The sequence below is a fragment of the Brachyistius frenatus genome, unplaced genomic scaffold, assembly GCF_029030835.1.
Source record: "Brachyistius frenatus isolate BFR_SWC_R1_liver_20210118 unplaced genomic scaffold, ASM2903083v1 Contig_65, whole genome shotgun sequence".
Taxonomy (NCBI): domain Eukaryota; kingdom Metazoa; phylum Chordata; class Actinopteri; family Embiotocidae; genus Brachyistius; species Brachyistius frenatus.
The window spans coordinates 2135001-2150000 of NW_027210664.1; the positions used below are offsets into that span (position 1 = coordinate 2135001).

General features: G+C 44.8%; 1 protein-coding gene across 1 annotated transcript in view; it reads right to left on the bottom strand.

The window, feature by feature from the left end:
* LOC138625745 (sodium channel protein type 2 subunit alpha-like) overlaps window positions 1–15000 on the bottom strand; it is a 68648-nt gene that overhangs the window by 23747 nt on the left and 29901 nt on the right. Inside the window, exon 11 of the mRNA XM_069706876.1 lies at window positions 5649–5772. Within this exon, the coding sequence (XP_069562977.1) occupies window positions 5649–5772 (124 nt within the window). The remainder of the gene's footprint in view (window positions 1–5648; window positions 5773–15000) is intronic.

Sequence of the window (15000 nt, forward strand, 5' to 3'; positions counted from 1 at the left end):
CACACACACACACACACACACACACACACACACACACACACCGAAGGCAGCCTTAATAAACTCTTCTGCTGCTATAAACTCTTATTGAACGCAGCTCTTGAACGCCTCATTACATCACCTGACGCGTCCTCCGTCGTGCCGATCGATCCGTTATCGAACGCAACTCAGAAAACGTGTCCGAACGGTTCCCCGCCAGGCGACTGCATTCATCCCCTTCGTTGCCTCTCGTCTCCATGGCGACTAACAAATACAAACTTTCTTAAGGTCTTATTTTGAAAGGATCCTCAACTGAAACCTCCTTTCCCGCCACTTTTCCACGTTTAACGACCATATGATGGCTTTTTTTGTGACCAGCAGGACAAACTTTATATTTTTTAAATATATTTAGTAAGAACTTTTTCTTACATTTTTACTCGTTCACTTTTTTCTAACATCAAACTGGACATTAAAATGGACACGATATCAACATTTGCAAACACTGGAGCTAAAAAAATGACTATTAACAAAAAACGTACAGTTTAAATTATAATAATCGATAAACTGCATGTTTATTTTGTTAGAAAAAAGTATGCACATTTTAAATGACAAGCATCCTCCTCTCCTGTTTATGAAATAAAAAAGAAATGAATAACTTTTTCTTTTATTGAAACAAAAGAAAAAAATAGCAGAGTTGGTAGGAAAGTTGAGTTTTATATTTAATAAAATAAAATCATGATCAAAATGAATTCACACTTCTTTCTAGAGGATTTTATTTTGAATATAATCTTCTGTTTTGGGTCCTCAAAATAAAACGCTCTGAATTCGTGGTCAATAAATAAATCCATCACGTTGTTATTTCTTCTATTATTGTTTCTATTTTGTGCTTTCTTTTAACAGAACTGAAAGCTCCTCTAATTTCTGTCCGTTCAGGTATCCGAGGTCACGTTCAGAGGAGTGTGTGATCAACACGTCTGCGTCCTGCTCAGGGGCACTCTGGCAGTCTGCTGCGGGAATCACACCTGAGACCTTTTCAGTGACGTCGGGGCGGTAAACGTCCGCTGAGGCGGAAACACACTCGGATATTCGCTGTGGATCGCGTGCTGCGTGGCATCACAACATTAACCAATGAGTTGGCATTTAGAGGACTAATGGGGCGGCTAATCTGCCTGCACGGACGTATGTGTGTGTGTGTGTGTGTGTGTGTGTGTGTGTGTGTGTGTGTGTGTGTGTGTGTGTGTGTGTGTGTGTGTGTGTGTGTGTGTGTGTGTGAGAGAGGATCTCCAATCAGTCGGTGGATTTTTATATTTCAGCTAATATGTTTTTCTGCATTCAAATGATAATGTGTGAGTGTGTTTGTGGACGAGTGGAGATAACAGAGCAGGAAGTGTCTCCTCCGGTTCCTCGGTGTGTTTGTGGGTTGAAAACCGTCCGAGCTGCAACTTGATGTCGGATGTTCGACACATTCGGTGTACAAACAAAAAGATGTGTTGACTTTTTGTATGATTCCTGTAAGAATAAGATGCAGTATGTGGTGTAAATAAATACTGAAATGGGGACTTGGGGAAATTTAAGACGTGTTTACTACCAGTCACTGTTCGCAATAGTTCCAAAAGAGAGAGGGCATGCTGGGAAATACGAGGGCATGCTGGGAAAATCGATCACAGTAATGTGACTCTGCAGCAAGGGAGACCGGTTTGCGCAAAAGTTACGGACACGACACCCCCACAAAACTCTGATGAGACTGTTTCATTTTCCAGACTGAGATGATTAAATATGTTGGTACACTGCGGACCGGCGCTCCTCTACGAGCAGTCGGCACGCTCAGCTTTCAGTTTGTGCAAAAAAAAAAAAAGGCTAAACTGCTTTCAGACCGCAAATATGTGATATGTTTCTGAAATAAAAGAGCGTCTCCAGACCTCCTCCGGTCCTTCACGGGTCAAGAACATCTTCTGGACCCGTCGGCGCCGCTTCTTTGTTTGTTTTCTTCAGGTAAAAAAAAAAGCGGGAAGTGTAAAAGCGAAACCGTCGACCTTCAGTCATCTGAAGAGTTTCTTTTACCGCCTCGTTAACGTCGCTCGCTGAGCTGTTCTTTTTCTTTTTTTTCCGTTTCGACTGACCTTTCCTCCTGCGTGATGAATAATTAGCGGCGGGGGAGCGTCGCCATTCAGGACGACACACACACTCCGTCTTACTGACAGCCGGTGTGTGTGTGTGTGTGTGTGTGGGGGGGGGGGGGCGCTTTGTAATCACAGCATGGAGGACCACACACACACACACACACACACACACACACACACACACACACACACACACACACACACACACACACACACACACACACACACACACACAGATATATATAAAGACACATAGGAACACAATCGTTCATATCAGCAGCAGTTGCATCATGGGAGGAAAACTTTTTGATCTCCGGTTTGATGATAAAACAAAAACAATCGAGACGGTTCGACCGTGACTGGAAACGTTCGTCGCCATGGAAACGTTAACGCAGACCGGATGCACCGATCGGCAAACATCTCGTGACCCTGCTATTGTCCTGAAGGTCCAGATGGCCACACACACACACACACACACACACACACACACACACACACACACACACACACACACACACACACACACACACACACACTGTAATGCAAACTTCCTCGTATTCACACACAAATAAAACACACACACACACACAGCTGGTGGCTGCCTGCTGCTGTTAGTCATTTTTCTGGCCTACTTCTGCAGCAGCTGGTCGACTTGCAGGAACCACGGCTTCCACACACACACACACACACACACACACACACACACACACACACACACACACACACACACACACACACACACACACACACACACACACACACACACACACACACACACACACACACACACACACACACGTTAAGACAAAGTGATGCAGTGCTGTGTCAGCACGCTGGTGGTTCTGGTCCAGAGTGAGCGGACTGAGCTGAGTCAGGAGGGAGGCCCGGCGGCGGCGCCGGCGACACGCCGGAGGTCAAAATCTGTTTGTCCCCAGAATCTGTCGATGCTAGCGAGGTCAAAAGGTCACGAGGTCAAAGTCCATCATCATCATCATCATCGTCGTCTCAGCCTCGTTCCTCCTCCTCTTCGTCTTCTCTTCTGTCTTCATTCCACAAAATGTTCTTGTTTTCTTTCTCTTATTTATTTCTTACTAATGCGTCTCTCCTCCTTTTTCATTATCTTTTGATTTATTTTCCTCTTCGTCTTCCTTTTCTCTGGATGTCTATCACTCCAGAGTGTCATCGTCTTCCCTCCTCTTCCTCGGTTCCTTTTGTCTCCTTCCTTTCCTTTCGCCTCGTCTGTCGTTCTGTTTGCCTCTCCTCTCCTCCTCTAAACTCATATTTCAGCCACTAAATTCAGACGCTGACACAAACTACGGCGGGCGGGAAGACTTCCTTCATGTCTCATGTCCACCCTCCTCCGGCAGCGCTGCGGCGGCCGATCCGAGTCCAGCCGGTGACAAACGTCCGCCTGCTGTGAAGGACTCTGCTGAATCAGGGAGAAGTGGGCGGCGTGTTGGGACGGCGGCGACGGATGCATCAATCTTCTAAATGAATCAAAGCTAATACAACATCTGTTGTTTGGCAGCCGCTTTCACACAAAGTAGAGAACCAAGGCGGCGCTGCTTCCATGGAGAGCGAGCCTCGGAAAAACGAGGTCCCACGCCGAGCTCAGGACCACCGGGGCCATCGGGACCATCGGGACCACCGGGACCATCGGGACCAACATCAGGACCACTGTGACCACCATTGGGACCACCGGGACCATCGGGACCAACATCGGGACCACCGTGACCACCATCGGGACCACCGTGACCACCATTGGGACCACCGGGACCATCGGGACTGGCCTCGCTGCTGTTGTGTGGTTTTGTGTTTGTGGACTGAATGGTGTCTCGTATTTAAGTTTTGTTTCTTCCTATTTGGTAGCTGACAATGAAACATAATGACATACAGTCTAATATCTTTAAAAACATTCATATTATCTTTTTATAACATGTTTTAATCTGATGGGTTTTTAGAAAGTTTTTTTTTCCCAGATTAAAAAGATTTGCAAGTATAAAAATATATGAAATGAGAATAAAATTGTGGACTTCCACATCGGCCTCATTTTTCAGTCCTGGAAGCTTTCAGTCCACTTTTACAAACATAAGGTCACCGGTTCACACTACGTATAAAACGACCTTCATCGATGACATCTGATTAATTAAATCAACATTTATTTGTATCTATATCTACCAAAAACAACCCAAATATTAGATCCATGAGTCGATGCTGCATGTTTTGCTTTTTATAGAGACAAATTGAAGAAGTGAGAAGCTTTTAAAAATGGCCGGGATAAAATCCAGGTGGAAATCTGTCTGTATTTGGGTTTTAATTGTTATAATCTACACTCGTAATTAAACACGTGAACCGTCCTGCTGCGTGTTTCAGTCGCTGCACACGTTCGTTCCACCTCGGAGTCGCTGCAGATGTTGGGGATGCTTTCTGTTGTTTTGGCTCTTCAGAGGGTTTTTCCAGCTGGCTGACCTGATTCTGTGCCCTCACATTACCTCCGAGACTCACACGAGAAATATCAGTTGAAAAAGCTGAATTGAAAGCCGGAACACTTTGATTTAGTTTACTCCGTCTCTCCACGTTACTGTGCTGAAGACAAATCTGTGGTGTTCCCGCAGGAGAGCGGCTGAGTCAGGGAGGAAAGGAGGTGTTTGCTCTTCACCGGGGTCAGTCGGCACAACATCATAAATCTCAGCGTGAGAGTTTTGGGGCGGCGGGATGGAGCTCGTTGTTCCTGAAACCAGCGACGCGTCTTCAAACCCTGCAGCTGGTTCGAGGTTCCATGTTCAGCTTTTAAAGTCTGAATTCAACGTTCACAAACACAACGATGTCTTCTGATGAATCAGGCGGTAACGGACGGAAAATACTCACTTAAAACTGCGAATGACATCGCAATCTTTGAGAAAAGCTGCAGCAGAAATCAAACCTTTTTTTATGGCAATAATCACAAAAACAAACCGAGCGATAAACGCTGAGAGGCTGAACTGTTAAAGCACAAATCCTCACGGGAGGGAAAGGAACATATCTACATGAACATTTGTTCTCATCTCGATGAAACATTGTGCAAATTTCACGTGAAGAAAATTCAATTTTTTTTTTCTAAATGTAATGCTCAGCGGGGAGTCGTCTGCATAGAGACGGATACAAACGGACATGTTCGCTGCGTCCCGCAAGAAAGCCGCTCAATCAGCAAGGAAACGAGGTGTTTGCTCTTCAGCGGGGTCAGTCGGCACAACATCGTAAATCAGCCTGAGGGTTTTGGGGCAAGCGGGATGGAGCTCGTGGTTCCTGAAAACATTTGTGAATCTGAAGCGGCTGCAGCTTCACAGCATCAGGAGATAATGAGAGCAAAAAATATTTTGATCAATTATCGCAGATTTTTACGTTTACTTAATTGCAGGTAAAAGAAAAAAAAAGGGAACGGACAAATTTAGCTTCTTCAGGTGAAAACTCGTGTTTTGCGTACAAGTTTGAGCTGGAATGAGCATGTGGTTAGCCTAATTTATGGTGCGTTCATAAGCGAGAGTCTTTCTAACAACACCGTGTGGATCTTACTGTCGGGGAAGCAGTTGTCGGGGTCCATCGCCTCTTCGGCCATCTCCGAGTACTCGTCCTCTTCCTCTCCGGGCTTCCTCAGGTCCACCGTGCTGCCCTCCGATAGGCTGATATCATCTTTCTGCTGAATTCAAAACCAGAGGAAACAACCATTCAGAGCCATTACCTTATCAGATTTAGCCGCACCATCCTGTAGCCGGTTTATATCGTCCAATTATCTGTTAAGAAAAGCTGCAGGAAATAAAAAGCTACATAGGAGTTTATAACTCAATAAATGCAGCATGTGTCCATAAAACAGGCTGTAAACTGTCTTTACAGTGAAAAACTACACACTCAGAGCTTATCGGATCCACTGGAGACTCTCAACACGCCTTCCTCCGACAAATGAGCCTTTTAAACTGTTATACAATATCTTACACAGTGCAGCTTTAATTGCAAAAGAATATCAAAAATATGACATTATTTAAATTTATTTTACTGTTAACACAAGAAATGTATTCTTATCGAAATTGTACAACTTTAAAGAATAGTTGGAAACTTTTGCAGAGAAGAATTGAGCTTCTAATTACCCTACAAAGCATTAATTAACATGTTAGATCTTGTTTGTGGTTTTAGGCTGTTGTACTTAACGTTTTTAAAGTCAAGCGACCTCTAGTGGTCATTTGAATAACAACAGTTCGTTGAAATGTAATGTGAGTTTTTCCTCTATGGAAGAGGAGGATCGTCCACCCACACCTCCTCCCGATGTGGACCAGAATCAGCTACTTCTGCCTTTGCTTTCATGTCTCTAAAATAAACCGAAGTAGCTTCACCGAAGGAAGACGAAGATAAACGAGGCTTCAGATCAACCACAGTTCTCTTGTAAGGAAACGATTCAGACCACTTCTTCCACTTAGATATGAGTTTTGTGAGCGTTGTCCTGGCGATGCTTCGTCGGTTTGTGTGACGGTGTCGGCGACCGTCGAAGGCTGAATGAGTCCGAATCAGTTACATAACGGACGGGAAACAGAGAGGCTTCGAACGCACCGCCGGGAAAAGTGCCCGCTGTTCACTTTGAGATCTGGCCCGAACTAGACGCTAGGAAATCCCCCCCCCTCCCTCCTCCTCATCCCAGGTGACTTCAAAGGTCCCTGTTTGCTAAGCATCATGGGAGTTTAACTTTACAAAGGGACGAGGGAGATGGAGGGATAGGAAACAGGTTTTTCTGCTGAGGACTGAGGAGGGAAATCTGGCAGGTTTAGTCGATTTGTCTGGACAAAGACACAGCGGGTGTGTGTGTGTGTGTGTGTGTGTGTGTGTGTGTGTGTGTGTGTGTGTGTGTGTGTGTGTGTGTGTGTGTGTGTGTGTGTGTGTGTGCGCGCACAGGTGAGCTAACTACCTGAGTCAACAGCTAACTCATGAATACATTCAGAGTCTGGGAACAGAGAGCAGCCTCTGTGACGAATGCCAGCCTTGGACACACACACACACACACACACACACACACACACACACACACACACACACACACACACACACACACACACACACACACACACACACACACACACACACACACACACACACACACACACACACACACACACACGCAAAGGTGAAGCCAAACAGACATGAATACACACCTAATCTCTGACACGCACCTCCATGTGAAAAGAGGGCCACACAAAAACGGGATAATGTAACGCAGCCTTGGGCCAAAACCTCCTGACAGCTGACATCCGTAATGAGGCGTTTAAATGTATTTCTATTCATAAGCTGTTTCTATTGTGCGGCCGGAGAGGAGCTGAAGGCGTCGCGATACATTCAGGGACATCAAAAACGCAGGTTATCTGATTACTTTTATCCAACAAAAGGAGCGAGCGTGTTCAGAATGTAAAAAAGAAAATAACTAATGTAACTGCAGAAGAGAAAGTGTCTGTGGTGAGTTCACGGTCTGTGGGACAGGCCAGTGTCTGTGGTGAGTTCACGGTCTGTGGGATAGGCCAGTGTCTGTGGTGAGTTCACGGTCTGTGGGATAGGCCAGTGTCTGTGGTGAGTTCACGGTCTGTGGGACAGGCCAGTGTCTGTGGTGAGTTCAGTTCATGGTCTGTGGGACAGGCCATGGTCTGTGGGACAGGCCAGTGTCTGTGGTGAGTTCACTGTCTGTAGGACAGGCCAGTGTCTGTGGTGAGTTCAATGTTAGTTTTTCTCAGACTGAAGCCCAGCGTGGTGCGTTCAGGTGCTTGTTTCATGTGTTTGCTGCCCCTCTGACAGACATTTCACTCATTCATTCCTCCTCAGCGCCGCGTCGTCCGTCTTCGCTCGGCGGGAGGAATGTCTCGTCCACGACTAACGAGGACGGACGCAATTCGTCTCTGCAGTTTTCGTGTGTTTTGTGCAAACAGACGCAGAAAAAAAAAGATGAATTTCATCTTCACATGAGGCCGAGGGAGAAAAATAGATGACAAACTTCTCCTGCACAGAATATACGTACGACATCACACACACGGATGAAATCCAAGGTCGATCATCTTTTATTTTGAAGGATTTTGAATGCAGAACTTCTGCTTGTCGTTGAGTTTTTTCTTTTTTATTGTTATAGTTTGCTATTTTAACTGAAGAAAAGTGCTGAAGAGTGCTTCTTCCAACGCAGTTAGCAGCGGCGCTACAGTTTCTGTGCAGGTGGTGGTCAATTAATTGCAACCTGCAAAATAATTCAAATAGTTTTGGATGTTTGACTCGCAGTGATTTATTCAAAGATGGTTTTAAGTGTTAACTTATTCTCATTTTGTTTAAGTCAGCGTTTCTTTGTTGACACTTCGGAGTTAAAATCCTCAAAATGAAGAGTTATTAGATTTGTATTTGTTTACGTGATATTTTCTGTGTTTGTGCTGCAGATTGTTTCAGTTTAGATTCGGGACATTGTTTTTTTTTTTTTATCTCCACATACGAGAGAAATCAAAGAGCGGGACCGAGGCGTCCACCTGTCCTGTCCAGACAGCACCTGGACATCTGTTAGCGGGGGAGGGGGGAGTGGGGTCCTGAACTCGGCAGGGGTCGGAGGTCACCGGCTACAGATTGGTGCTCCAGGTTTTTGAAGCTGCCGTTCCAAGAGACACAGAAAGTCAGCATTGTCTAATTTAATGAATAAAAAGGAGCCGTTTACGATGCAGATTTCACCTCTCAGGTGTTTGAAGATCAAACTTTTTAAACGACCGCCTCTGTAAACACGCCGCAGCCCGACCTTTGACCTTGGCTGTTGACCGAGCCCACCTACGACCGGCTGATTTTCGAGCTTTACAAGACGATAAAAGCCGCGTCGGGTGATTTACGAGGCCATTAAAAGCCCGGGTCAGCTATTTAATCATTACATAACCAAACACAGGCTCTATTAAAACTGGAGTGCCGGAGCGGCTTAACAGCTTCTATTTACAGTGAGCTGTTTGTGCACGGAGAATAAATCACATAGAAAGAGACCCGCGGGGGAGAGGAGAGATAACAAGAGAGCATCGTTAGCTTTACCGTTAGCGCTGCTGCTCACCGAGGAGTCAAAGATCGCGTTAGAAAGATGGTTCATCTTAAATAAATTACTTGTTTTCTGTCTTTACTTTGGTCGTAGAAAAGGTTTTGAAAGAAAATTAGCTCTGATAAACTTTGCACGGTTAATTAAGTCGTCTTTCTCTCATTATTTATCTTAAGAAACTATCCTGGATGAACTTCATTTACTTGTTGGACCATATTTGGATGAGCTCAATCAAACCAGCACTTTATTAGGAACACCTGTGCAAAATATATTTATTCATTATTAACTGACATTTTTTCCAACTTTGTAGACTTTTACTGCTTTTTTTCCTGTACAGTAAATCTAAATTTAAATGTCCCCACTTTGAGTGCTCAAGAGAGAAAGACTCATGTGAAGAGTGACAGCGAGTGTGAGCTATAAATAAAGTTAAGCTCAGTGTTAATATGTTGGTTTTAGACGAGGATTGAGTCCGCTGAAAAGCAAAACAAACAGATATCAGTGACCCGACACCTGAGCGCTGACTGGCAGGCTCCGCCGTCCTATAAATACCACAGCTTCAGATTAACTTTTACTTCTTCTACTCAGGTTTAATTAACTTGTTTTTGGCTCCGAGGCACCGCTGCCCGAACCGTCAGGACGTTCACATGAAATCTATTTGACGAGCGTAACTTGGTCCAAAATCATCAGCGGTTGGGATGAGTCACGGAGGACTTTTCTGATGAAGAAATAAACAGTGTCACCTAGATGGTTCATGGTCGTGTGCAAATCACGCAAGTTGTGTCCGAGTCACGCGGGTCGGGTCTGCAAGAAAAAGCACAAATCCTAAAAAGTCAAAAAGTCCAGAAAACTAGAAAAGGTTCAGAGAGCTCGAAGTTCAAACACGAAAAGGTCAGAAAAAAGGGAAAAAATCCAAAACACTCTTCTGGCAAAAAATAAAATGCCTGCTAGCGGTCGTCTCCAAAAAGCCTCCGGCTCCATAGACTCCCATTCAACTTCTCTAATCAAATCCAAAGTGAATAAAATGTGTCCATCAGTTATCTCGGTGTTGTTAGCTAAAGTCACTCCTTCTTCTTAGTTTTCTGGAGGTCCATCTGAAAATAATCCCTCATTCATTAGAAAAGAAGATTCAAGAAGACCTGTTTTTGGGGGCGTGTCTGTTTGATTGACAGGCCTGTGGTGCAGTCAGGTTACAGCTATCGGTGGGCGGGACGTAGTATCGGATTGGAAAATCAGATCGGTCAGATCCACCGCTGGCTCCTCCCCCAGCTCGTCCAAATATGGTCACACCAACGGGGGACGTCAGCACTGGTTGCTGGTTGGTCTGAAGTCGTCACTGCACAAGTCATACATGAGTCACGCAAGTCATTAACAAGTCCTGGAGGTCGTGCCTGAGTTACAGAAGTCAAGTTCGTTTGGATCTCCAGACTGGACCCCCATCCTGACTTCAAAACGACTACCCTTGAGCCGGGCACCAAACTTCGGGCGATGCCGTGTTGGGCTGGACGGTCCTGAGGCCGGACGCTAAGCTAACTGGACCTGCAGAGATAGATAGAAGAGCCGAGTTCTCCCCGAACCAAGCGGCTGACTCATCGTATTCAGATTTCACCGACACCTTCTCGCCGGTACATTATTTACACACGTATGTAGGTCAGACGCTGGCTAACACACATTGTCTGAAATAATAACAAATCATTTCACATTGATGTTGCTGAACCAGCATGGAGGCTCGCCCCAGAAAAACACCTCCCATGTGAATTATTTACACGTCAAAATATTCAACAACAACGACTAAATAAAACGTCTATTACTCATCGTAAAAACAGCCTTTCCGTGTGTAACGAGCAATGAGACTCATTTATTCTTCCTGCCGCAGCAGAAATAATGACGCTGGATGACGTCACATAACTGCAGCTGCTTTCTGCCTACGCTCATCCACATCTGGAAGATTTACAACCAATGGAACTTATTGTTATTTTAATCTCAGTGTTTTTTACATTCACTCTTTCCCTTAGAAAACAGATCCTGTGATCTCAACAGGACAAACCTGGCTAATTAAAAAAGGTATTATTACATAATTCCTCTGGATCTCGTATGAATTATTGAGTTATGGTTGCAAACATGTTGTTTGGGTTAACAGTGACCTTTGACCTCCAAAATCGCATCACTTTATCCCCGAGTCTGAGAGAATGTTTGTACCAAATTTGAAGAAAGTTCCTTGAAGCGTTCCTGAGTTATCACGTTCAGGAGAATGGGACGATGTGGGAACTGGTAGCGTAAAGCGTTGAGTGTCGACGGTCGCCGACGGTCGCCGACGTTACGATATAAAAGGTCGTGTTGTGCTCATATTTCAGATTCAAGCAGCTCCAACCAGGTTTGGTTTCTGCTTCCAGTTCCTGTCGTGTTTTTGCTTTCACAGAGATCTGAAAACGAGTTCACGACGTCTCCCGACAATCTTTACAGGAGAAACGAATCGAGGAGAAACTGCCGAGAAGTTAGTGCCAGACGATGAGCTCAAAACGACAAGACGACAAAAGGAGTCGTGAGTCTTAATGCCACATTTAAATGAAAAAAAAAAAAAGGCTTCAGCTTGGAAAAAGGGGGTCGTCTCATAATCACGGGGGTCAAACGATAAAAACGTTCCCAAACAGGACGGAGCGAAGGACTCCGTTTAGAGAAGTTGACCTGAAGTTGAACAAGGTTGTTTTTACGTCTGTAAACACGGTCGGTTCTTCTGCTTTGTGTTCTATGTTGAATGTTCAAGTCAATTAAGAGCAGAAGGAATAAAGTAAGTGAGATGTTACAGAGGCAGAGAAAACAGCCTGGCTGCATCAAACACACACACACACACACACACACACACACACACACACACACACACACACACACACACACACACACACACACACACACACACACACACACACACACACACACACACACACACACACACACACCCTGAAAACAAAGCTTGATGCTAAAGAGTTGTGAAAGCAGTGATGCTCTCTGACTCTCTCCCATCCAGACCCCAACACACACACACACACACACACACACACACACACACACACACACACACACACACACACACACACACACACACACACACACACACACACACACACACACACACACACACACACACACACACACACACACACCAGCCTCCCGACTCACACAATGTCTCTATCTCTGTGAGGACACTCATACAAATAATGTTTTCCCTCGCTCCTCACCCTAACCGTAACCATGACAACTGGATGCCTAACTCCAACCCTGATCTGAACCTGATTCTCCCCCAAACCCTAAATCCACATCTGAACCCTCCAACTTTCCCTAAAATGTCCTCTCTTTCCCAGGATGTCCTCACATTCCCAATATGTCCTCCCTCCCAGGATTAAAACCTCCAGCAGGTCCTCACAAAGACAGCCCTCCATGACCACTCGCGCTCTCTCTGACTCGACATCAGCCGTTTTTGGGGGGAAAAATATGCTCTGAGTTTTGTTCTATTTACGCTGCCCTTTCACATTAGGTCCGTGTGTGTATTTGTGTGTGTTTGTGTGTATTTAGTGTTGCAGCTCTCTCTGCATTTGCATGTTTCACCTCACGGCTAAATGGCTACTGCACCACGCATTGACATAAACACAGAAAAGCTAGAACAGAGTAGATCTGCTTGTCCTTTTAGTTTCACATTTTTACTGTTATGTTGTTTTTGTTTTGTACTTGAACCGCTGACTTTCACTTTATACGTGAGAGTTTAGACTTTTGTTGTAATTTGGCACGACATAAATTAAATTGAGTTTAACTGAATTTTTATTTTTTTAATCAATTCAGCCGTTAATCCGATCTGATTGGAAACCTGACGATACTACGTCCCGCCCACCGATAGCTGTAACCTGACTGCACCACAGGCCTGTCAATCAAACAGACACGCCCCCAAAAACAGGTCTTCTTGAATCTTCTTTTCTAATGAATGAGGGATTATTTTCAGATGGACCTCCAGAAAACTAAGAAGAAGGAGTGACTTTAGCTAACAACACCGAGATAACTGATGGACACATTTTATTCACTTTGGATTTGATGAGAGAAGTTGAATGGGAGTCTATGGAGCCGGAGGCTTTTTGGAGCCGACCTCTAGTGGCACTCGCTGGTATTGCAGCTGCTTGTCACCCATGTGTAAAAACAATATTGTCAAAATATCTCTATGCTTTACGATATATTTCCATACTTCAAATTACCAAACAATCTTTCTCCGCACCAGCAGAAGAGGCTGTGAGGGGTAAACTACCCAGAATGCCTTTCAGGGGGTCCCACCCCAGTTTGGAAATGATTGTGATAGAGGGACTTGGAACGGTGGCGGGCGAGCGAGCGAGAGAGCGAGAACAGGTGCACAACATGATTAAAGAGGAGAGGTGATGATGAACTGAGTCAGCACAGGTGTGTACACACACAAACACACACACAGACACACACGACACAAATCTGTCATTTCATGTTAGATACAAAGAGAGGAGACTCCTCTTCCTCCTCCTACTCTTCCTCCTCCTCCTACGCCACCTCTTCCTCTCCTGCTGCCCGACTACACACACAAGACATTTTAGCTTTATGAGTTTTGTTCCTGAAGGAGATATTATGCTGTTTGAAAAATGTGACACCGAATCCTACAAACAACACACAAATACACACACACACACACACACGCACACACACACACACACGCACGCACACACACACACACACACACACACACACACACACACACACACACACACACACACACACACACACACACACACACACACACACACACACACACACACACACAAATTGTCTGTGGCTCAGTTTTGTGCTCTGAATAGATGAAGAGAGACAGGAGACACACACACATAAACACACAACACTAACACACTAAATAACTTGCATCACAACCCCAGATACACACACACACACACACACACACACACACACACACACACACACACACACACACACACACACACACACACACACACACACACACACACACACTAATATACACCCTTTTAGCACTAACACATCACACGCAGCACCGGAGAGTGAGAAAAACACCGGACCATAATGCACTGCCCGAAGCCTCCAATTCTATCTGAGGGACCCTCAGTGTGTGTGTGTGTGTGTGTGTGTGTGTGTGTGTGTGTGTGTGTGCGTGCGTGTGCGTGTGTGTGTGTGTGCCGGCCATCCATTTCAAGGACGGTGTTTACAGACAGCAAGAGGTGACCTGCAGTTTTCATGAGCTACACATTCAGACATGTGAACATTTACCTGATTGGTTAATATCGATAACACCTTCAAAAAGCTGTTTTCACGTCATTTTCACATTAAAATTCAGTTAACTTTGTGATGAGTTGTAATGAGCAGAGAGTCTTTTCTCTAATTTCAAAATGGGCAGAGAAAATGCAAAATGCATGTGTCTTCAGCTGCAATACCAGCGAGTGCCACTAGAGGTCGGCTCCAAAAAGCCTCCGGCTCCATAGACTCCCATTCAACTTCTCTCATCAAATCCAAAGTGAATAAAATGTGTCCATCAGTTCTCTCGGTGTTGTTAGCTAAAGTCACTCCTTCTTCTTAGTTTTCTGGAGGTCCATCTGAAAATAATCCCTCATTCATTAGAAAAGAAGATTCAAGAAGACCTGTTTTTGGGGGCGTGTCTGTTTGATTGACAGGCCTGTGGTGCAGTCAGGTTACAGCTATCGGTGGGCGGGACGTAATATTGCCAGTATCGTAGGCAGAAAACTCAAAATAAACAATAAGTCAGGTTTAATTAGATTTTAAGTTGTTATTCTCTCATTTATTGTTCTATTACAAATGTTGATG